Source organism: Canis lupus, chromosome 17 (assembly GCF_011100685.1).
Source record: "Canis lupus familiaris isolate Mischka breed German Shepherd chromosome 17, alternate assembly UU_Cfam_GSD_1.0, whole genome shotgun sequence".
In the NCBI taxonomy this organism is placed as follows: Eukaryota; Metazoa; Chordata; class Mammalia; order Carnivora; family Canidae; genus Canis; species Canis lupus.
This window is the reverse complement of record NC_049238.1, coordinates 23,228,753-23,254,212: the sequence shown is the minus strand read 5'-3', so window position 1 is coordinate 23,254,212 and position 25,460 is coordinate 23,228,753. Positions and strand designations below refer to the sequence as shown.

The following is a 25,460-nucleotide window of genomic DNA, read 5'->3' as shown; positions in this document are numbered from 1 at the left end:
ATCAGCTTGAAGCCATTGATGTGAGCTAATCTTAAAGGGCCAGGGCTCCTAAATTCAAGGAGGGCATTCATTATTCCAGGCTCTTCTTTATCATTCCCGTCTTCATTATTTTCAGCTGCCTAGTTTTAGCCAGAAGTATTTAAACTTCTATTAGATTTCCTTTTATCCTTTCTGTTAAATAAACTTTCCCTTTATCACCTATCAGCCTCTTGCAACGTCGCTGTCTGCAGGGGGAGAAAAAGCAGAAATCTAACAGAACAAAATAAATAAGTAAAGGAGGAGTTGCCTCCAAATAGGCCAGACCTTGCTGCGTTTGCATGGTGGCACCTTGCCCCCTGGCATTTCTACTTGATGGTACCTTAGGAGCTCGGCACAAAGTGAGGAGACACACTTTGCTGAGAATGCCCATCACCCCAGCATGAAACGCGCTCCACCCGCTGCAGAGCTGCAAACATCTGTTCTGCCTCTTTTTGTGCATGTGCTTTTAAGCTGATGGTGGGAGACAGCCTGCCAGAAATGTCTGAGTTTCCACCAAAGACATATTGTAGGTTAGAAGGCAGACGGCTGCTGTTGTATTGAAAACCTGTTCATCAGAGTTTCCAAAAGGAACAGATATGAAAGGTTCAAATGAACCCTTCGGGTTTCTCTATCTAACCAGGCCTTACGCTCTGCCTCTCATTAATCTTTAATGAACAACAAAGAAAATGTGTCGCTGGCTAATTATTGTGTAGGGTGGCAGATGCTGTGTCAGGAAAAGTCCCCAGAGTCACGTCATTTAAAGGGACACTGTCAAAAAAGAAGTCTTACTTCAGAACGGGTTCCCTGACCTGTAACATTATCTATTTCTTGTTAAATTGGAATTTTGCTTCTCTCTCTCTTGACATTTTTACCATTGTTGCGATCAGGGGGGATTTGAACTTTAAGAATCTAGAGCAATCAGGTGACAGAAACCCAACTTTTGTGCCCCACACAGGGGATTCTCATCCCTGCTCTTGGGAGCTAGATTCAGGGACTTCAGGGCTGCTTTTGGTCGTCGTGTCTTGATGTCTACCCGGATGTCTTTCCCTGGCCTCCACTTCCTTCAGACTCCTCTTTCCCCAATTACTTTGAATTCTCTCAGCACTTAAGCAGTTTCAACACATGAATTATTGACTATAACTTCCCTTCAGGCAGGAACTATATCCTATCACCCATGTCCAGAACCTACCGCATCCCTAGTATGTACCATGCTCCATAAGTCTTTGTTGAATTTGGTGAACTTGCCTAGAGGTGCCTTGGGCTTATTTGTTTTTTATTCCGTATGACCTCTTTAGTCCTCACATCTAAAAATTCCTTGAGGGTAGGATTCTTGTCTTATTCTACCTTTGTTCTACCACTAGAACACTTGCTATGGATTTTACGTAATAAGCTCTTCACATGCTGGATGGCCATGTTGATTGTTGTTTAAAGTCCGTTTTTTTATACCAACCCAGCATGAACTATAAAATGTCCTATTGGAGAAAATTGTTATATGCTCTCAGTATAAGATGAAACTAGGCTAGTCTGAGTTGATTTCCTTTTATAGTCAATTTTATTTTTAGATTTAAATGCAAAGATCTCAATGCTATATTTTTAGGATTCTGTTTACTTCGGGAGTCAATCCTTTTTCGTAAATTTTAAAATATTAATCCCGGTCAAATTCTAAACAAGTTCTTGAAGAAGTAGTTTACAGTGTTTCCAACAGCCAACACAGGCTCACCTAAAACAGGACCTGGAAAACACCTTCAAAAGAGTTGTGTGATTAGTAGGATGAGGGAATGTGACAGACACAGAATCTCTTAATTTAAGCAATGTGTTTGACAGTGTTTCCATTGATATTCTGGTACGCAGGTCTGCAGCAACCGAACACTTGTATACAAAGAGGCATAGTGAGTGAGCCTTGTCTATATGGAAGGTATCTCCAACAAAAATAATAAAGGATTCTGACTTGACCCTTGGCTCTTGTATGTTTTTGATTCATGACTGAGATGGTTGGCAGAAAGAGAATCTAACATTTGCTCAGCCTACTGCAAGCCTACCACAGCGCTAAAAGCTCTGTGTTCATTATCTCCTTTCATAGGAGGCCTCATCTGCTGATGATTCCAAGCTTGGTAGGAGAGCTAATACCACAGGTAACAGGTTCTAAATTCTGGAAACCAAGCCAGTTAAAATTGGCTGCAGGAAATGTCTTGGTCCTGCACTCAGGTTCAAAATAATCTACTTCTTTGCACCACAATTTATAGGATCTGGAGAATATGGTTTGGGAACAGTTTCTGGGAAAAGGATTAGGGGTAACCTGCGGGGGTGGGGGGGGAGGGTGGGATTCCAGTTAATCCCAAATTAACAAGAAGCCATGGTGTGCTGCAGCCACCTGAAAAGACAATGCTCCAAGAAACTGGAAGCACAGAGTCCAAATCCCAGGGAGATTTGACACCAGCATTCCCTACATTGGCCAAACTAGTGCAAGATACTGTCATCGTCCTAATATCCAGGAGCTGAAAGAGCATTAGGAGTCATCTAGCTGTGTTTTTGTTGGCAAATTTTAAAGGAATAAATTTAAAGTAATTCCCAAGAGGAAAATGAGCACAGAGAGGTGAACATCAGAAACCAAAACAATAGGGGCACCCGGGTGGCTCAGTGGTTGATCATCTACCTTTGGCTCAAGTCATGATACTGGAGCTCTGGGATCGAGTCCTACATCAGGCTCTCCATAGGGAGCCTACTTCTCCCTCTGTCTATGTCTCTGCCTCTCTCTCTCTCTCTCTCTGTGTGTGTGTCTCTCTCATGAATAAATAAAATCTTTTTAAAAAAATAGAAAAAAAAATAGAAACCTGTGATAATATATGTTTTCAAAGTGCTCTCCTATTCATTCTACCATTTAACCCTTCCAGCAATCCTAGGAAGGAGTTGTTAAAATGGAGGAACCATGAACAGAGAAGTGGAGTGACTTGCCAAAGCCACACAGCCAGTGAAGAAGCTAGGTCTTGAGCCAGGATCTTGGGACTCTCAATCCAGTGCTCTTTCCTGGTGCCATGCCTCCTCTTCAGGTCAGCTCCCTGGCCTACCCCTCGGCAGGCAATTGCTGCCTCCCTGGTCTGGCCCAGAGCAGCTATACAGCAGGCAAGGGCCATTTGCATCTCTGGCCTTCGTCAGAGCTTGAGCTGGAGCTCACGGGGGAATGGCTCCACAGGGTTTTCCCTCAACACCCCCCAGCCAAGCCTGCCTTCCCTTCCATCACCTATCTCTTGTGAAGTGAAAGATGTAAAACGCAACCAAACACAAGCCTACAATTCCCTGCCCACTCTGGGAGCTGCCCCTGCTCCCAGAAACAATACCCTGGTTATCATTCATTATTTCCACTTCTTAGTATTAAAACCCTTTTAATATGGCATTGGAGACCATTGGGGAGTTTTAAATTTCATGTCAGACCAGGATTTATGGGCCAGTTCTGAAATTTTACCTCTGGGCTCGATAATTGCAATTCTCTTTTAATCGCTCTCTTAGACACCTCTGTTAAAAGACTTCAATTATTTCCACATAGTGGCCCCCGGGATTTGGCCGATCTGAATACTCAACTTGTGTCACTTCCTTCCGGAGGCCCACATGTGAGATGTTAGCCATGGGCCACAGTTGAAGACACCAGGTCAAACAAGCAGTCCCACCAAAGAGCCTGGGTTCTTAGGAAAGACATCTCCCCAGCATGGAATTGAGGTTAGGAACCACACTGCCATCCACCCCTACCCTCCCAGCCCCTTAGAGAAAGCAAGACATTGATGCATTAGGATGTGAATGTTTGCCATGCTTATTGTGAAAGCAGTACATGCAAATGCAGAGTGGGAAGGCTTCCACAGAAAATAGCTTAAAGTAATATGATTCAAGGAGTCATCAGAATGATCAAGGAGGGGAGATATCCTCCAGCTGAGCCCCAGAGAGCCCTGTGATGCTTTTGGGAAAGTAAAAGCAAACACTATCTGTGGTGTCGTGTGGTATTGGAAAGCAACTCCACCACCACCCCTCAACCCCCGCCCACCACCACCACCACCAAGGACAGAATGAGGACACTGGAGCAACAACATCTTGCAAAGGACAGCTATGTCACAGCAAGCTCTTACTCTGTTCCCAAAACCCAACAGGACAGGGTGTAGTGAAGGATACTAAGACAGAATGCTGGGGGTTAGAGTCACTAAAGAAGCCACCTCTGAGATGTCATTTAGTGTTTTATATCTAGTGACAGCAATTTGTATAGGGGAAATGCATGATTCTATATCCAGAGTCATCATTGCTGAAAGAAAATTTATTTGTGGGCTAAAAACATCTGCTCCTGTTGGAAGAGGGTGGGCTGAGAGGGGGCCAGAGCTCAGGCTGAGAAAGGGGGAATTCACCAAAGAGACTTGACTTCATCCACTGATATTCTGAGTCCTGTCCCTGGGTGGAGGCAACCAAGAGGGAATGAGACTCCCTGACCTCAGTGAGGAGGTGCCACCAAACTGTCGGCAACCCTTCCCAGGCTACATAGGGGTCATCTATACTGGGAGACGTTCTATTAAATGATTAGTGGATGGGACCAAAGTAAGAAGAACCTTCCTTACTCAAGAGGGTTGATCTTCTAACATGGCAATGGACTAAGCTGGTGCATCTCCAAACAGAGTGCACTCATTCCAATGGCTATGCAAAATGGCTCCTTGGAGGTAATATAAATATGAATATGAATATAAATATATATCATTTAAAAATAAAATATTAAATTTTACTGATAATTAATATCAATATCAGATAGGGGTACACATATCTGTTCAAAAGATTTTTATAATAGAGGAAAATAAAATATTTTAAGTTAGATGATAATTTTAAGTGACTTGATACTAAAAGATTCAGTGACATCTGATGTAATTCAACTTGGCCTTCAGCCCCTGGCTCACCCCCAGGCACATGCCCATAAATATACATAGGGCCAAGTCATGGAGGAGGAAAAAAGGGCCCTAGTTACCTTCACTCAGTTCAGTAGGACACTACAAGGATTAAGCAGACGCTGGCCCCAAGGATCCTAGTGTCTATGCTCTTTTCCTAGCTAAAAACCTGGGTTCCAGTTCCTTCTGTTTCCCATATCTCAGTCTTCTCATCTATAGAATGGGAAGAGTCATGTATTTTCCTTGTCCTATAAGAACTGATGTTTATTTTTACCCGTGCAAAAATGCTAGGGAAGGAGAGACTCCCAACTCAGGTTTGTCCCAGCTTCCAGTCCCTCCCAACACACAGGCCTCTCATCCCCTGCCAAGGGATGGCTCTAGAAACAGGAGAACATCATCAGTCAGGCTTCACATGTACCAGTGCCAAGCAGACAACATGGTGGCCAGTCTCCATGATTTGAGGCCCTTCTGGATTCCAGTAGCCTTCAGGGGATGGATAGGAGAGCACCAGCCTTGGAATCACAAGACCAAGCTCTAGCACTTCTTAACTAGTCCTTTGAGCAAGCTTTGCAACCCTTCATTCCATACTACCTGGCTGTGTGACAAAGAAGAGTACCTACAATTATAAGAATCAGATGAGAGGATGTGTGCAGGGACACGAAGCCCCTCAGATGGGAGTGTGCTGAAGCAGAAGTCCCATGGCTATCCCAAAGTATACTAGCATTATGATCCTGAATATTCTAGAAGAAGAATCCATCTCAGTTTTAAATCTCCTGATACACATGGTAAGTACCGTAGTCTGCCACAGTAGGCTCCCAAGAAACTATTGTATCTCAGCCTAATCTGGATACCCCTCAGCTCTGAAGTTGTGGGATCTCCAAGTGCCTGAGGCCATCCTCCCATCATTCCTATAGCAGCCCAGATTGCATCGTGCTTCTATGGGAAGCTGAGGCATACAAAGACAGCTATAGGCCTGGAGTTTGACAGGCCCAGGTTTGAATCTCAGGTCTGTCACTTACTAAGTCAAGAACAGGGTAATTCATCTGCTGGGATCTCAGTTTCCTCATCTGTACAGTGGGGCAATAGCACCTTCCCTTCACAGCTTTCAAGAGGATCAAATGAAATAGCTATAACGGATTCCTTCGCAGTGTCTGGCATGGCATTAGTGTCCAAGGAGTGGTAGGCATTATGATACTTATAATCATCTAATAGCAATATAACAATTATTACCATCATTGCTTGGATGACATTACTGGCAGGTTTCCAAAGCCAGAGATGCTAACAGACCACCAATTCCTTCTGCATCATTCAGGACCAACCCCCCCCCCCCAACCCCCCGCCCATGGCAGCACGAGCCACACAATCCTGGCTCTGTGAGTACGAAGAGCCATTGTGAGTGTCCATACTTGCTTGGTGCAGAGGCCATCAGCCCACATGACAGAGGATCAGCACTGTTTTAAATGATGTCCTCTGAATCTGTTATGAGCTGTTGGCAGAGCCAACCCACAGAGCTCACATGAGCCAGGAGTTCATGTGCTAGACTGTCTTCTCAGCCTTTGTCACAGTCCATTCCTGTAGTCCTCTGCCCTTTGAGGCTGCCATAGACTGGAGAGGAAAAGAGGGTTTCTGCTGTCCCTCTTGGTTCCATGAGAAACATACCAAACAACTGGATAGACTCCAGCTTCCATGATCTATGAGTACAAGGCCTGAGCAAAGAGACAGGTTTTAAAACCTCATCTCCAGGAGTCAGTTTTTATTGACTCTTTGGAGGTTTCTGCTTGGTTTCATTTTAACAAAACTGCATTGCAGGCTTACCAGTGGCTACAGTGACATTTATAATACAGTGGATATGCAGGCAGCTCTTTCTAAGACCCTTTGCATATATCTCTTGGGAGGCAAGTAAAAGAAGATGGGCTATTCCTGTCTTGTAGGTGACTATTCCCCAAGCCCTTATTGATTAAATATATTACTGAAGGGCTGAACCAGCCAAAAACCAGGAGCCGGCTCTTTCCAGAATATAGCAGGTCCAGTGTAAAGGAGCAGGGACAATGTCAAAAGATTCTGAGTTTTTAGAACTTTCTAATTGTGAATATTCAAAATATGAGATGAACCAGGAAAGGTGAGAAAAGGTTGGCTGCACTCCCGCAGATTCCTGCTCACCCCAACCTCAGCCCAAATCTTTCTGGCTCTCCCATGTACCTCTGCTTCCAGTGCAGATTCGGCATGCCTTAAAAGTTCCAGGTCACAATTTTGAGCTGACCCTCTGATGTCATGTGAAAATTGGTGTTGGCAATTTCAGCCCAGAAATTGACTCCCAGGTGAACACATCATTGGCACAATCTCATGGCCTCTCAAGCAGTTCTGGCCTCTGGGTTCCAGAAAGCTCCCACATGGCTGACATGGGACACCTGAAGTCCAAACTCCATTAGTTTCCTCAAGCATGACTTAAAGGTATGAGCATTACCCAGGTGAATCTAATGGGCCTATTATTCCTGGGTTTATTAGTAAGCCCTTCCTAATATCATTCTACAATGGGCCTCTCTAAAGGCAAAGGTGATATTATTCACCTGGAAGGCAGGGGTAAGTGGGAAAATGGCCTGCATTCTTTCTGGCCCCAAGGAAAATGGGGCTTCTTTGTGAGAAATGAATTGTTTTTTCAGTAGCTTGTGGACTACATGTCCATGGGCTGCTCATCACATAGAAAGATAACCATTCACACATAGTTGGTAAAAATATTTTAAAGTTTGTTTCTCCACTTAGTTGGGATGGTTTTGAACTATCCACCTATGTTCATTTTCTACAGTGATCATAACAAAGTATCACACACTGAAGAGCTTAATCAATAGAACTTGATTGTCTCACAGTGTAGAGGCTAGACATTTGAGCTCAGGGTGTCAACAGGATCAATTCCTTCTGAGGGCTGTGAGGAAGAATCTGTTCCATGCCTCTCCTAGCTTCTGATGGCTTGTGGCAATCTTTGAAATTCCTTGGCTTGTAGACACATCACCCAGATCTCTGTCTTCCTCTGCACATGACATTCTCCCTATGTGTTTGTCTCTACATCCAACTTTCCTCTTTTATAAGGATATAGTCACATGGGATTAAGGCCTGCCCTACTAATTTCTTTTTAACTTGATCACCTTTATAAAGACTTATTTCTAAATAAGGTCATGGTCTGAGGCATTGGGGGTTAGGACTTTAACATATCTTTAGAGGGGGATACAAGTCAATACATAACACCACCCTTTTCTGGCATCCCTTCTTGGACCAGAGTGGACCAGCCAATAATAATAGATGTCACATCCTTCAAGAAGCTCTTCTAAAAACCTCTGATAGGCAGAGATAGGCATGTGTCATCCTTATTCTCCTCTACCAGTCACCCAGTTCAACCTGAGAGTCAGATGACTTAGGGATACCAAGTTGAGTCTCAATCAGTGAAGAATAACCCAGCAGAGAAAAAATATAAAGGGGATTCAGGGTATAAGGGACACCCTGAGTACATGTACAAGGCAGGGAAGAATCCTGGCATGCTCTGGGAACCATAGGCAAGTCCTGAGGGCATTGGGGAACATGGTCATGTTTCAGTTTTAAAGAAATGATTCGGTATGCAAGGATGGAATGGAACTCTCCTCTGTCTGTGGAGTGGAGGTGCATAGTTTAGGCCTCTGTCTTTCTCTGCCACGTGAAAGGAAGACACATGGTGATTTCCAAATTCATGACAGTCTTATATCTTTATAAGATATGTATCTTATATATCTTTATACCTGTAGCAGGGCCAGTGAGCCCCTCTGCACTAAGGAGCTCACAACATGATCCATCAGTGCCTCCGGCATTACTTCTGCATCCCTGGATGGTCACTCAGCAAAAGGGTAGGGCAAGTGCAGCATGTGGAATGGGGGATCATCTCCATCTTGTCTCCAGGGACAAGTCTGTGGGCACTCCTGACCCCACGTGTCCAGGACCCTCAAGCCTTTTCCAGATGGCCGCTATCCCAGCCCCAGAATTTACTTACAGGGTCTACCCTACCTTATGCAGCTTCAGCCCAGGGTGGCTTGGCTTGGCCAGAGATTCATGACTGAAATGGAGCCTCTGAGCTTGGGTGTCAGCATTTTGCTTGGCAGAGGCTTACATTTGTATTGAACCAATCAATACATTAACACATTAAATGGCATTTAGGCTAGCTCTCTAGGGAGCAAGATGGGCAACTGGCTGTTATTTGAGCAAGGACAAGGAAAATTGCTTTGATGCATATCATCAATAAACATTGGAAAATCATGGGTATTGAGGTGGGGGCACATGATGAAAGCCCCAATCCCAGCTCCGCTCAGGATCAGAGAGCTCAACCTAGAAGCAGATCATGCTGAAGGAAAGGTCCTACAGAAATGGCCATGTTCCAAGTTTTGATATTGCCTTTATCCTTTCCCTTGGTGATGATATATTTTTTAAAAAGGACTAACTGCACTGAGCTGGCTTGGGGGAAAAAAGAGGTTGTATTTGGAAAGAACAGATGGTGGTAAAAAGTTACTGGAAGGAACAGAGTTAGGAAACCAAATTCCAGATTCCTACTGTCTGCAGGTGGGTGACATGCTCAAATCTCCTTACAGAAGGAGTTTGAAAGGCAAAATGATCACCTGGGGCTCTAACCTGAGAAAATCCACAGCCCACCCTGCCAGGGAGATTGCCTGATCAGCCTGTGGAGTCGGGAACCCCACCGGGATCCCCTCTGGTGCTCACTTCCATAATTTTGTGATTCCTGGAATGTGGTAACAACCAAACCCTCTCTCCTTTCCCATCCCTTGCCCATAATTCAGCTGAGTCCCTCTTTGATGAGGAATATTCAGCAGATGCTAGAGGAGGTGGTAGCGTGCATGGGACTTAATCCAAAATGCAGAGGAACTGAAAAAGGAACTTCAGGACTCTCAGGCTCCCTACTCTTGATTTGAGGCTCTCTCTCACTTAATTTTTTGCCTGGTAATCAGTGTTACCTCCTTTAAAAAGAACAAACAAAACAAAACACCCAGTGAATCCTCCAGGCATTTCTTTATACAACCTAGAGCAAAGAAGAAGCCCTCTAGACAACAAGCTTGGGACCAATAGTTTCTTGGGAATCAACTGACATCTTAAACATTTGTCTTTACTTATAACTTCTAGATGCTAGATGCATGCTTATTCATAATCTCTTGATGGAAGACTAACACCTTTGCTTCCAGTGTGGGCCTGGTGACTGGAGTTGTGCTCTACCTTTCTCCATAAACCAAGTTCAGGACACCACAACACCACATCCACGATTTTCAATTTCAGTTTCTCGAAACCAGAAGTAATTTTAAAATACTTGGGAAATAACCTGAAAACTTGGAGATTTTTAAGATTTTTCCCCCTGATTTTTTCTGTTGCCCCATGTATACCAAATTAAACAGCAATTATGTTTAGTGATTTCTCACTACTAATCTTTACAAAGCAATTCAAGTTTTTCTTGCTATTGTTGGAATGAGCACAAATGGCATAAACAGGCTTGAGAACAAGAATAACTTTTTCTCAGTAGGCATCTAACTCAGGTGATGGGAGTAGGAAGTGTAGAAGTCCTGGGGGTGGGGGGTAAGCCTGAACATCCAGGAGGTTCCACTGCATGGACAGTGCAGAGATTGGGCTGACTCCACAAGCTGATTGGTTACATGGAGGCCAGTTAAGAACACATCTTCAAACATTATTTTCCTTGACTGCTGTGGCTATGATGAGTCCACTTCTGTCCACCTCACTCCTAAGGTTCAGAAGCTAGATCAGTAGAGGTAGATTCAATCTCTCATTCCTGGCTTGCTATAGAGAATGAAGGAAAGCATCTCAACCAGGGGCTGAGTGGATGCCTGCCTCCACAAGCCTGAATATTCCAACCTGGATTAGGATGATATGGAATCTAAAGAGGGAAGAAATAAGATAGTCTGGGGAAACATTGAAAAGAAGCCAAAATACTTCTTGGATGCATCCTTTTCTGCACACTTCAAATACTAATCACCTGCAACCCACCAAAAAGGTCTTCTAAAAAAGTAATCATTTATATTTAGCATAAGTGTAAACCGATGCACAATATAGTAGAAAGTATAAGCGATTTTAGATAAAGAGTCTCAGGTTCGTATCACTTCTTACCATTTACTACATGGGCAAGTTGTGTAAGCCTCCCTGAGCCTCAATTTTCTTGCTTATAAAATGGGGATGATAATATCTGTCTCATGCATTTATTGTGAATATTAAATGAGATAAAATAAAATAGCTTTATTTATGTTCTGCCTTAAATCCCTTCTGGAAAGATGCATATCATCAATAAACATGGACCCAGACCAATAAAGTGCTTGGAACAACGTTCCCTGGGATATCTGCATTTGTACATTTTGTCTCTTTATCTCCACAGGAGGGAACGAAAGAGGCCTCGAAAATCCTGGTATTCTGAGATGGGAGGCTCTCCCCCAATTCCCCAAATCCCACCACATGATCAGTTTCCTATTCCACCTTCTTCTAAGGTCACTCCTTGAAAGGCCATCTGCCACCCTGGGTTTAGGAGAGAAAAGAAACACGAACATAATAAGAATAGTATTGAGTGTCAGCTGAGTGCCCTACGTGTCCTAACTCATGCACTCTTCACAGCACTCCTGTAAAATTATATTATTATCTCCACTTCTTAATGACAGAACACTGGCACAGACAGGCTAGGTTAGGTAGCTGGTCAAAGGTCACAGCCAAAAGGAGACAGAATTGAGATTATAAAACACGAAATCTGGCTCCAGAATTTGCGGTCTTAATATGTTTCTTTGAAGGAAGGAAAAAGGGAAGGAGAGGGAGGAAGTATGGAAGGAAAATGAGAAGAAACTAAAGAGAAGTCAGGAAAAGGAACCCGTTCATTTTTTTTTTTTTTCTTTGCTCAAAAGCATGAGAGAAAAATTAGGAGAAATACAGTTTGGGAACATTTTCTTAGCCCCCACTCCAGGAAAGCCAGGCAACCTTCCAGATCTCTGTCACCTATACAGCGTGTCTGATATAAACCTAAACCACTTTCCAGCTGCCAGTGTTAAATTTTCAACCGAGTCTACCTGTGGCCAGAGCAAGCACCCCCTTTGCTCCAGCAGAGCCAGAAGCCACTCTCAGCCTCCAGGCAGCTCTTTGCCACCATGGGCCAGTGGGAGCCAAATTCCAGTATCAATCTGAAACCTCATTTCTACTCTTCTCCAGGGCACATCCATCTAACTTTTGGGAAATTGTAAAGGGCAAGGGAATAAGAAAGCCAAGAGTTCCTGGATGAAAGACCTCATGCTACATACCAAGTGTTATTATTACTACAGAAAATTAACAAGCAACAAAGGACTTCACACTAAAATTTACATTGATCTGGCATTTTCTCCCTACTATCTCCCATAAAAAATGCTTTAAACGCAGGCTGATTTAATGGAAACGATAAAAAATAGTGCTGAATGGTTTGTATTTGCTGCAGAATTACTACAAGGTATATTTTAAGAAAAATTTGAAAGTTATGTGTTTTTTTTTTTTCCTTTAGGATGAGATTAGGGAGAAAAGTGCAATTGGCTTTTTTCCTTTTCTTTTCTTTTTTTTTTTTTTTCTGTATTGATCTACACGAACTCCCACAGGCTCAGTTTCTTGTTTGTCACAAATCTTCACATCTTCACACATACTTCCGGACACTTGTCAAGAGAGTCTTAGCAAAGAGACATGTGAAGGAATGTCAGCAGCAGAGCCTGGGCCTCGACAGTGTTGCTCTCCCTAACAATGATAGTCGTGTGACTCATCTCTACCAGACAGGGACACACTGGTTGTCTAATTTATGTGGTTTCCATCATCCTCTGCTTAACCCGTGAGTTTGGCTGTCTTGGCAAGAGGCCTAGTCACCACCTAAATGACTTTGCTCTTGTTAGAACTACAGAACATGCAGATGACCACATCTTTTAGCTTCCGGCCCCCAGCCTTGTTCATCAGCACCAGAAGTTAGAACAAAGCCTCAGGAAGACACAGTTTCTAACCTCAGGAAGCTCTAAAAAGGCAGTTTAAAACAGTGTACCTAAGGACTATGGAGTCACAGTAATCTGAGTTTAAAATTCAGTGGAGGGAGTCAGAAGGATACCTGGATGGCTCAATTGGTTCAGTGTCCAATTCTTGGTTTCAGCTCAGGTTGTGATATCCTGGTTGGGAGATCCAGCCCTGCTTCGGGCTCTCTGCTCAGTGGAGAGTCTGCTCCACTCTCCCACTCTCCCCACCACCCCCTCTCAAATAAATAAATATTTGAAACTTAGCTAGAAGCATGGTATACTATAGGCCTTCAGGAGTATTAACTATTGTTGTTGCTCTTGTTAATATTCATATTGACTTGGTTTAAGGTTGACCTGCCTTGTAGAGGACATTCACGCATCAGATGGACCTCTCCTCATTGAGCACTGAGATCCCTCCATGTCTCAATTACTTCAATTCTCGGATTCCTTTCTTGGGCATGTGGATAAGAGCTAATTTGATGGCTGCTTTCCCTTGCCCTGCCCCTTTAAAGAACAGACCTATGGGCAAATTGGGAGCCAAGAACTACGTGATGAACCAACCTGCAAACAGCCCTCAACCTCCAAATTTTCCCACTCCTTAGGTTCCTCCTAACAGGGAAGGCATCCATTACCTGAATGGATGAGAGCTAACAATAATGAACTTACATGAACTTTCAGATGAACTCAGTGCTGCTAGAATATAAATTTTATCCAAGAATGTCAGAATCTTGTCTGATTTAACAGAAATGTGTTCATGTACTTGTTCTCTCATTCAACAAATATTGTGTCTAGAGATACAAGGTATTTCTGCATCACCTATTCCTAATTCCTTCCCCCTCTTCATAACCCACCCTTAAGTTACACCTCTTGTGGTCACCCAACCCGAACACATCATTTTGCCTTCTAACTTTTAATTGTACATAGAGCCTATGCCATCCACTTACTTTTCTATACTGCCATTCACTATAAATGTTGGTATTTACTTTTATTCTTTCTCTCTAGTCTGTAAGCACCTGGAATGCCAAGCTAAATCTTAAACCCTTAGGATTCCCTGAGTATTTAATGCTTTACTTAGTGTACAACAACACACCAATAAATACCTGAGAAATGGAATTCAACAAATTCTAACCGAGATTTAGACACAAGGCATCTTTCCACATACCACAGATGATACAAAGGTAAATGAGAGGCTTTTACTCTAAAGTAAGATGAGTACCTTTGGAGGGCTCTGAGCAGAATGTTGATATCCTATCATAGTCACTAATATATTTTGTCGTATGGGTATTTCAACATGATTTCTTTGGGTTGTGCTTAACACATGAAGATCCATTTAAAAATGAAGACTTTTTTTCTGGCTTAAATAAATAAGGTGTCTGCTATTGATAAATTGCAAATGATTTTCTCTCTTTCTTTTACCTACATTCCTTTCCCCCTCGAATCTCATAAATGAGTTGAGATGCTGATAGGTTCATGGACCAGTGCCATTCTGTGAAGAAAGCTGTGGTCTTCTGTAAAAATAGCTCTCACTATTGAGAACCCCCCCAAAAGGATGTTCCTTTGCATATATCCTTCTGACAAATCCTCACAACAACCCAGTGAGCTAGGTATTATGATTTCTATCTTAAAAGTAAGGAAACTGAAGATCAGAGAAGTTAAATTATTTGCCCAAAGTCACTTAGCTGAGTTGATGGTGGAGCTGAGGACTGACTCTAGGCCTCCTGATATTGCAGCAACCAAAGTCATCTCAGAAAGGCATTCCATTGAGGAGCATCCAGGTGGCTCAGTGGTTGAGTGTCTACTTTCAGCTCAGGTTGTAATCCCAGGGTCCTGGGATCGAGTCCTACATTGGGCTCCCTGCAGGGAATCTGCTTCTCCTTCTGCCTATATCTCTGCCTCTCTCTGTGTCTTTCATGAGTAAATTAAAAAAAAAAAAAAAAACTCTTTAAAAAAAGAAAGAAAGGCATTCCATTGAATAGCATGTGGGGTGAGGGCTTGCTTTTGTGAGCCAATCCTGTGTCAACATCATGCCTATTAGAATACTACACAGTAGCAAAGTAACACACATTCCTCTGTCTTGTCAACTGCCATCCATAGACCTCACAGGCCATCAAAAAGTTCCCCTTCCTCCTAGGCTTAAAAAACAATTTCATGCCTTCATTCTCCTTGAGTCATGGATGCTAACTCTTGAATCTAGTCAGCAGCTTGCCTTACATCAGTTGTGCTGACGATTTCCTTTAAACACGTACAGACTAACTTGGTATGGAGTAGTGGGAGCCTTGGAGATTCTTAAGACTATGACAGGGCTTTTTAGGAATTTTTTGTTTTGTGTGTCAATTTTGTGACAATATATTTTACTATCTGGTTGGCCTGTTTGTCCTTAAAACCCAGACTGGTGTTTCTTCTATTAATGCAAAGTAGACATCTCCTTTTCTGTTTCTGGGATTCCAGTGATATGGAGTGGTGACTGAGTATACCGACTGATCTGTAGGTTGCATTGTTTCCTGTCCTTGCAGTCTGGGAGCAATAATATATTCGATTTTAATCTTAGGTCTGCAGGTAACTGAAAGTGTGACCTTGGGCAAGTCTCTCCATTTTTCTAAGGAGATGGAACTTAGTCTCTTTACAGATATAAATATGTAATTCTTTGACTAATCACTTCTTCCTTCCACTCTCTGTGGAATATTGTTTGTGCATTGCAGCTTTCAGGGGTTTCATCAAGTGTTTTGTCACTAGGACTCCTACAAATTGCTAGAGAAATATAAGCACCCAATCAGTAAGGGACCTTAGAGAATTTTGATCCAACCCTTGCATTTTGCTAACAAAGAAACTAAAACCCAAGTCGGTATAGGAACTTACCTTAACCTGTGGGGGTCCACAACCAGAACCCAGGACTTGCCCCCAACTGAGCATCCTTTATACGTACCTATTTCCAACCTTCAGGTCAGAAATGGACCTTAATATTCACAAACCAACCCTTCTGACTTTTTGTTGTTGTTGTTGTTGTATTCCAATTTATTCAATATGATGTAGCCATTCAGCAAAAATGTGCGGTCAGGTTTTGTTTGTTTGTTTTTTCTCAGCAAATTCACACAAAATTGGAGAAACTTCCTCTGATTGAGAATACATTGATCAAAAAACATCCAAAATTTCAGGCGTTCAGAGTGAAGTGTCCTTGTTCAAAGTCATCAGACACTTGAGGGGCAGAGCCAAAACTGGAAGTTAAGAATTCTAGAGAGACAACTGGAAGATAATGGATGGTGACAGGCTGCTCATATAGTTTTTCTGGCTTCCCAGAATCCAGATGGACTCCCCACACCGTCAGGTTGATTGATTAAAGGACCCGTGCTAAGATAGCCACAAGTCCCCAGGACATGGACACAGCTGCACGTTGGTCTCTAGGAGGATCTAGGTCAGAACATAACCTTCCCTCCTGCAAGCACAACTAGAGTTGCTTCAGCCAAAGAGGGAAACAGAACCCTAATAAGGGAGTTTCATGACTGCGGGGATATGAGCAAAGAAAATGGAGTCAGACCGAAAAGAGAGCTTGCGTTTGTTTTTCCTGGGGTTCCTGCTGTCTTTTAAACAAAGCTGACCCTAGGTACAAGCTTGCCCTTTTCTTGTCCCAATTTCCCTGGTCATAAAATACATGTTTGGCAACTGCTCTGAAAGTTATTAAAGCTGCAGCAGTAAACTATGGGAGGCCAGAGAATTTCAGACAAAAGTTATTGCATCAGTAACTCAGAAACTAATTCCTAAAACTCTTGACACATTTATCCAGAGGGCTAGTGCCAATATAGAAATGGAAATCATTGTCAAGGGCCACAGTGTACCTGGAATTAAAATCCATCATTCCTTGCAGCAGAGAGCTGCGATTTTGGCAGAATATGAATAGGTATGCGTTTTTCCACCATCTTTCCTCAAAAATAGCGTTCTTTATTTCTTCAGAAGGACAAGAATAATTCTGCTCTCTTTGCTTGTTTGTTTTTTTCTTAAGAACCCCACGTTTACATTTTCTTTTCAAATATTTATTTCTTTGACAGCTCCACATTTAAACCGAAAGGCCTCCTTTTCCTTATTCAATTGCACTGGTTTTATTTTGGATAGAAATCCTGCTGGGTACAGTAACAGGGAACACACTTTACAACAGCAATAATCCCTGCAACAGCATCTATTGTGGGGAAACTTAATACACTTGTATTAAATGGCTGAGGCATTGGCTTCAATGATCTGAATTAAGTACAGAAGAGCATAGTTAGAGAACAAAACTACCTTCTTCACTCAGCAGATTCCGACTGCATGCCCCGCCACATGGCAGGACTGGAAACTCAAAACTGCCATCCAAGGGCGCCCTGCTGAAAGACCACTGATTGCCTTAGGTGTTGCCTTATCACCGAAAGGCAGTAAAGTCAGGAAAGATTTGATGAGGTCCAGTGTTAACAAGCAGATGGAGAAATGGGCTCTCTGATTCACTGTTGGAAGACTGACAACATGCTCAGAGTTTTCAATGTACATGCACTTTGACTTGGGGCCTAAGAATTTGTCTGAAGGCAGTATTTACAGAAGTGCACAGGGCTAGCCTCAGCATGATCGTGAAGAGGAAAATTCAGAAGCAATGCACAAATCATTAAAAATGCAATCATTGAACTCATCACATAGTCTATACTTATTGTGTCCTGACATGCCATTGAGTGGCAAAGTCCAGTCACAGAGAGCACAAGTAAAATGGTCTTGTTTATATAAAAGTATTGCTAAAAGGCTACACTAGTTTTGGCCATGGTTCTCTCTGGATAATGAGTGTCTGGGTGACTTTTAGTTTCCTTTACCAACTTTTCTGAATGGTTGGATCTTTAATATTTCTTAGAGTGAGCATCACTTTATACCTTGCAGGCGAAGGGGTACTTTAAACATTTTTTTTAACAGAAAGCTAATCTTTCCCTAAATTCCTTCACGCTTTTATGGGCCAACCTACCTGAGGCCCTACATAGTGGTAGGACAATATGAAACATCATGAGTTCATGAATGTATATATATGGCAAACCTCATCAATTTATACTCTTTAACTCTCCAAACTATACATTTTTAGGACATGCAATTTAACTGTATGTCAAATATACCTCAATAAAACTGTTTTTTTTTAAGGAAAAATATGAAACAGTTCAGGTAATTTCCACTCACCATGCAAAATTTTCAACATAACTATATATTAAAAAAAAAAAAAAACCTGAATCAATGGCTGAAAGTTATCAAAGTAAATCTGATGTTCCAATCAGTGACAGGAGGCTATTCCCAGAGGTTAATAGCATGAGTGAGGTGTAAAATAATGTTCATTTCGCTTATTCTCTGTTCTCCAGCGATGTCAGTGTCCTTGATCATAGATGCCTGCAGAGCTCACCATTCGACCTACTTCTATCTTCTTCTGTTTGCACCTTTTTGCAGAGTTCACACCAATCTTAGGTACCTTTTACCCCAAAATACATGCTTCAGTGCACTTTAATTTTCCTCAAGTAAATAAATAGCCCTAGCTTGCTTCCCTCAAGTAACCATACAGCAAACCCAAGAGTGATTAGACTTTGGGATCAGAAAAAATTCTGAAAGCCAAAATTCTTTCTAGGGCTAATTATGAATACACCGATAAATGTTTTTCAAGACTACTCCTTCACCCTACTGGCAGGTATTCTTAAGTACGTATATTTTTTTCCTGTAAGATTAACTACTAAAAATCTCCAAAGGTCTGCAATTGCCTGAAAGAATATGACAAAAGAAACATCAGTGGCTTGGAGAAATAGGTCTCTGGGTTAGCTGGACAAGAAGGAAATAAATGTTTGTGTGTTGCTGTCAGAGTCATCTTTCGCAGGGCCTCTTAGGGTTGCATCTCTTGGTGCACATGAAGAGTGTGGGTCCTAAAATCACTGCAGAAACAGAATCTTTGTGCAAGCTAGGCCTGCTTCTCATCACTGTTTTTCTATGCTCTTCCCCTCTGTTTTTCAATGCAACCAGTTGGACAGTGCTCCAGGGAAGAATTGGGCGCCCAGAGAATCCCTTCCGAGTGGCCCTGGAATACATCTCGAGTGGCAACCGAAGCTTGTCTGCAGTGGACTTCTTTGCCCTGAAGAACTGCAGTGAAGGTATTTGAATCTGGCTTTCCGCACCACTCGTTGGTAGCTTGCTGTCTTAAGTGTGTCAGTAACCTGCCACTACAATTAGCTAGGAATGTGCTTGCTTATATAGTCAAGTCTACAGTGCCTTGGGGCTTGTTCCAAATATTACCAAGTGCTCCACAGCCCACCTGATCAATTTTCAAAAATTGAGTATACCATTATATCTGTTTACCTTAAAATCTCATCAAACAGAATACAGTCTTTGTGAGAGAACATATCAGCTTAACTTCCCTGGCTGCCAGATGCTTTCAGCTAGGTTTTTTTCTTTTATTTTTGTTTTGCTTTTTTTGTGGAAGATTTCAAATGTATGCAAATAAATAGAATAGTACAATGATCCCCATATACCCTCAACCCAGTTTCAACAATTATCAACATTCTACCTTTTTTTTTTTAACCTATATCTCTACCCAATCCTTACTCCACCAACTTGATAGTGATTGTTTTACTCTTTTTCCCCTGAGGCAAAATTTATGACTAAGTGTTTTTAATGACTGGATTCCTGCTATTATTAAGAGGCAGCTTGGGAAATGGTTATACATGGAATCTTTTGTTTATTTTGTAAATACTATTAGGGCATGGTCCACTTTGTCATTGAATTCCTTTTGCATAAGTCTCCACATTCAAGATTTGTTACCAAGAAAAAGTATCTCTCCTGAAGAATAATTTGTTGTTGTTGTTTTTTTCTTTTTGCCTTTATTGCCAGGAAACTCTAAACTAAATGCATACTCGATCACAGTAACTATATCTGTATATATTTTTGATAAGCTTATTTCCCCTCCCTCCACAGAGTTTTTGACCTTCTACTTTTGTTTTCAAGATCACATATGTATTTCTCATTAGACATTGCTTCAAGTCTGATTAGTAAGCAGGAGGAAATGAATCATCAAGAGATATGTAAGGTTGATCTTTTCTTGATTGTTCAGAAGACCTAGGGTCATAGCAATAAACATCCTTTATTGTTTCCCACATGTAGAAGGTATAGGAGATGGGCTTGAATTATACAGATCTTTAGGAAGAAGCTGCTTTCATTACTGCTATTCTTCTCTGCCTGCCTTTGCCCAGAGGTTCAGTGGGAGGGAGCTTTCATGTGTGCCATGGAACCTGTGGTCTGAGAAGACCAAGAATGAAGTATGGAGAGGAAGAAAACCTGTGATACTCCCAGACCTATATTGCCAATTCAGACTGTTCATGAACAACCATGAAGACTCATACACACAGTGATCTATTGCATATAGAGGCCCAGCTTTGAATCTTGGACCTCTTAGAGGTGGTATACAAAGGGGACTCCCTTAGGAGACCACTGATGACCCAGTTTCTTATGCTGCTATGGTTCTTCATTCATTGCTGGTCTTATAAGAACTTTCACAAGGTGTTTTTTTTTTCCTTAATGAAAACTGATTTATGTGTGAGAAAAAGAAAAATCATCATAACGTGATAGATTGAACTTCAGTTCAAGTTGAAAAGGTGGTTAACCTGTGATGTGAGGCAAGTATAAGAAACATGTGGTTTGGGAGAAAGCCAGAAGCTTATACAAATGTTTCCACATTCACAAACTTGGGGATTTGTGGATAGTTCTGGACATTATCAATCCTCACAGATGTCAAGGGTTTATGTACCATCCAAAAGAGGCCATCTGTTGAAATGGAGCCAGTTAACAGGAATGTGACAGAGAGAAGGTATCAGTTCCCAGAATTGGCCTAATCTCATTTGAGCAATGTCAGAAGAAGGGAATAAGAGACTACAAAACTCCAGATATCAGGCCCAGCCCATAGTCCTGGAAAAATTCCTCATACCTCTGAGTCAAGGATCTCAACTATGCAAATTTTTCCTCCCTTATCCCTACAACTCCCTTTCACTTCCAAAATTCTTCCTCTGTATCTTATGTTGCATTTGCAGTGAGTTTGTTGCAAAGTTTAAAAGACCTGTTTCTTGTCTCCTTCTCTACCTTTATAATACCAAGAGAGATGACCTCCCTAACTTTCTCTAATGATCCAAACATATGTCTTCTGGCAGGACAGTTTCTTAGAGGACAGAGAAAAGAAGTCTGCTTCTAACTCCCTGGAGAAGGTAAATTGGCCAAGAGACCTAGGAAGGTTCTCATGTCCCAGCTACCTTCCTTCAGATGCTCTGTGTCTAAGAACAGATGGTCTCCATGGGGAAGCAGATGTTCTGTGCACTCTTTTTCTGAGTTGGACTCCTGTGGCCACCAAGAGGTATGAAGAGATAAGTGTGGATGTATAAAGCACAGAGTAGAGGAAAGCCATAGTGACTCCTGTGTTTCCTGAGAACTTCTAATTCTCCCTCCCATCATGGAGCAATTTCACGGCACATCAGTTGGTGTGGACACATTGCAAATGTAAGAAGCATCCAAAAACTACACTCACATTTTTAAATGGAAGGAGTTATTTCAGAGATATGCTCAAGGCTTATTTGAGGTAGACAAATGTCTGTGTTTTCTGATGTATTGCTTTGGTTAGGTCATGAAAGAAAAGAGAGAAAGAGAGAGAAGTATTATCTTTGAAGGGGTGAACAGGGCTGGTAGCATGATAGCCAGGGTTATAGATAGGTCTACAGAATGCCTGGCCTATTTTTTGATAATAACTTGGTCCCCTCCTGATAAGGCACAGATAGAATATGAAAGGAAACACATCTGTAGAACTCTACAGCTTTACCTTCACCTACATCAAGAGAGGCGCCATTTTAGTTAATCCAGAAGGCTTACAGGGAATGTTGGAGCAATTCTTCCTGCATAGGAGATGATACTTATCTGTGGGTGTCATCAAGGCAGAGGCCATGCCTCTTTCTTCTCTGAATCCTGACATCTATCTCAGTGTGTAACACTTAATAAGTGCTCAGTTAATAAGCAATAAAAGCTAACATCAACAGAGCACCTACCATGTGCAAAGGCAAGTGCTGATCCTTTTAAATGTGTTATCTCATGTGAACATTACCATAATTCTATAAAGCAGGTTCTTTCTTTCTTTCTTTCTTTCTTTCTTTCTTTCTTTCTTTCTTTCTTTCTTTCTTGTGTATTTTTTATTGGAGTTCGATTTGCCAACATATAGCATAACACCCAGTGCTCATGCCATCAAGCGTCCCCCTCAGTGCCCGTCACCCAGTCACCCCCACCCCCCACCCACCTCCCCTTCCACTACCCCTTGTTCGTTTCCCAGAGTTAGGAGTCTCTCATGTTCTGTCTCCCTCTCTGATTTTTCCCACTCATTTTCTCTCCTTTCCCCTATAATCCCTTTCACTATTTTTTATATTCCCCAAATGAATGAGACCATATAATGTTTGCCCTTCTCTGACTGACTTACTTCACTCAGCATAATACCCTCCAGTTCCATCCATGTTGAAGCAAATGGTGGGTATTCATCGTTTCTAATGGCTGAGTAATATTCCATTGTATACATAGACCACATCTCCTTTATCCATTCATCTTTCGATAGACACTGGGGGTCCTTCCACAGTTTGGCTATTGTGGCCATGCTGCTATAAATATTGGGGTGCAGGTGTCCTGCCATTTCATTGCATCTGTATCTTTGGGGTAAATCCCCAGCAGTGCAATTGCTGGGTCGTAGGGTAGCTCTATTTTTAACTCTTTGAGGTTATCCTTATTTATGGATGGGGAATCCGAAACTGATAGAAGTTTCAAAACTCGCCCAAGTCATTCAGTTAGGGAAAGATAGAGCCAAACTCAATCCCAAGTCAGTCTGACTACCACGCCAGTATTTCTGTCCACATTTTACCACCTTTATGAATGTGTAGAGGCAGGGGTTTTATTTATTGCTAAAGCCTTAGAATTATCTTTGACCCATCCTCTTATTCTTACATCCAAATAGCCAAGCCCTGGGCTCTAGACCTATGGCTGTTTTTCATCCTAGCCTTTGCTACCTAGATGCTACTGTTGCTGTCTCTTGAATTTACCCTTCTGACTTCATTTTGTCAGCAATGTACTTTATACAGGCCTTCATTATGCATTCTTGGGCTTTGGCAGTAGCCGGCTGGTCTCCCTGATACCATTACCCATCCCTCACACATCGCCACAAATTTCCTTTCCTTGTGGCACTTTCATGAGACCTCTGTAACTTCTTATTCCCTTCCACCTCAGAAATATGGAGGCTAGACTGGGCCATCTCACTCATTCCTGGGTCCAGGAAAACGATGGGCTTGAGATCACCCAGCTGATTGTTCGTAGAGCTGAGAGTGACATCAGGGCCATCTTGACTCTGGTCTTGGTACTTTCATCACCATTCAGTCCTTCCTGGGAAATGCCCAATGTCTCCTCCTGATTTCTAAGCTTCTTTACAATCTGTTCTCAGTACCTGTCCAACGTCATGTCCTCTCTTCTCCCACACCCCAACCCTCTAGTCAGACTGGTTTTTGGTACATTGCACCAAGAATGACCAGCTTGGTCCCAGGCCTTCCATTTTGAATGCAGACTCATCATTTAGGATCCAATTTAGAGCCCAAACCCTCCAAAACATCATTCAGAGCTAGAGAAATTCTTCTCCAAATACTTTGCTCTCTACATCTAAATTTAGTATCTGTTTTATAATTATTTCCCAGTTAGGCATTTTGGGGGACTTAATGTGAGGTTTGGGATCCTGTTTTATATTTCTTTTATTTCTCCAGGGGATAGTTAGCACACTGCTAAACACATAGAAAACACTACTTAAATACTTGTTCACTGATTGTTAGTTAATCAATCAATTGATAAATGTTTCTCCTGCTTTTATAGCTTTGGGTTATTACCCTGGTACTGACAAAAGAAGGTAGCAGTAGGTGGAAATTGCTTAGAAGAGGTTTTACTCTGATCTCTAAAAAAAGCCAGTTTGTGTATTTGGCAGTGATGGGAAGGATATCAGTCCCCAGAGACACCCATGCCTGGACTCCCAGGGAACACTTCACCCATTCACAAAGACCTGTCTTTAGCAGATAGCCCAAAGCACTAGAATTATGCAGCATATTCATCAGGACCCCTCATGTTCAGAGTTGCCTACAGAAAAACACATGTCAGAATGGGCAGGACTAGCTTCTTGAAAAAGATTTGAAAAACACTGAGTACCTCATAAGAACATACATTATTGGGATCCCTGGGTGGCTCGGCAGTTTGGCACCTGCCTTCAGCCCAGGGTGTGATTCTGGAGTCTTGGGATCGAGTCCCATATCGGGTTCCTTGCATGGAGCCTGCTTCTCCCTCTGCCTGTGTCTCTGCCTCTCTCTCTCTCTCTCTCTCTCTCTCTCTTTCTCTCTCTCTGTCTCTCATGAATAAATGAACAAAATCTTAAAAAGAAAAAAGAATATACATTATTGGGGGGACCTAGGTGGCTCAGTTGGTTGAGCATCTGATTCTTTATTTTGGCTCAGGTAGCAATCTCAGGTTCATGAGATCGAGCCCTGTGTCAGGCTCCGAGCTCTGCAAGGAGTCTACTTCTCTCCTTCACTCTCTCTCTCTCCCTCTGCTTCTTCCCCCGAGCTCACTTATGCTCTCTTTCTCTCTCTCAAATAAATAAGAATAAATCTTTCAAAAAGAAGAATATACATTATTGCAAACACCCATCCCATACCTTCTATGTGCCAAGCCCTGTTCTAAACTTGTTGCATACATAAACTCATTTAATCCTTACAACAATGCTATGAGGTATGTACTATTATTATCAGCATTTCCATTATATGGATGGGAAAATTGAGGCACAGAGACTTAAGTAATTTATCCCAAGTCTCACAACACGTATTAGAACAGAGGTCATCTGCTCCAGCATTCATGCTCTTGCTGCCATGTGTTACTCCTACCTGCTGGGAAGCACCCCAGGAAATATCTATTCTGTCTCCCTCAACAGTAGAAATTAAATGAACAAACCACCCAATGATTTATCTTGAACTTCGACACACTAAATTACTGACCGGCCCAGTGTGATTTCTGCCTGCACCTCATGATTGTCAAGTTCTCAGTTTTTCTAAGAAACTAATTCAGAGCTTCCCTCTCCCTGCCTCAGTTGGTCAGAGGTAATTTAGGTGTACTGCTGCCCACTGGCCAACAGTGGACCCCCTCCATCCGTGAACATCAAGAGCTACAGATAGCACCTAAGTAAGCCTAAATACATTTTTCTGCCAGCCCTTATGGTTCGTGTTCTCTTTCATGAACCTACAAGAATCACATCTGACATTTCCTAAGTCAGAACCACATTCATCTCACTAACAAATTTCTCAACAAGAAGCACTCTTGGTTCCTTACCCTACTGAAACTCTTTCAAACATATTATCTCCTCTGATCTATTCAGCAGAGAGGATATCATAATTCTCATGCTACCCATGAAGGGTACTTTCATTAACTTCTGTAGTGCAGG

The 25,460-nt window shown here is 42.2% G+C and overlaps 1 protein-coding gene across 1 annotated transcript in view; it reads left to right on the top strand.

Moving 5' to 3' along the window:
• The window catches only part of ALK (ALK receptor tyrosine kinase), a 680,979-nt gene that overhangs the window by 465,357 nt on the left and 190,162 nt on the right, over window positions 1–25,460 (top strand). The window contains exon 5 of the mRNA XM_038561183.1: window positions 18,950–19,077. Coding sequence (XP_038417111.1) covers window positions 18,950–19,077 — 128 coding nt within the window. The remainder of the gene's footprint in view (window positions 1–18,949; window positions 19,078–25,460) is intronic.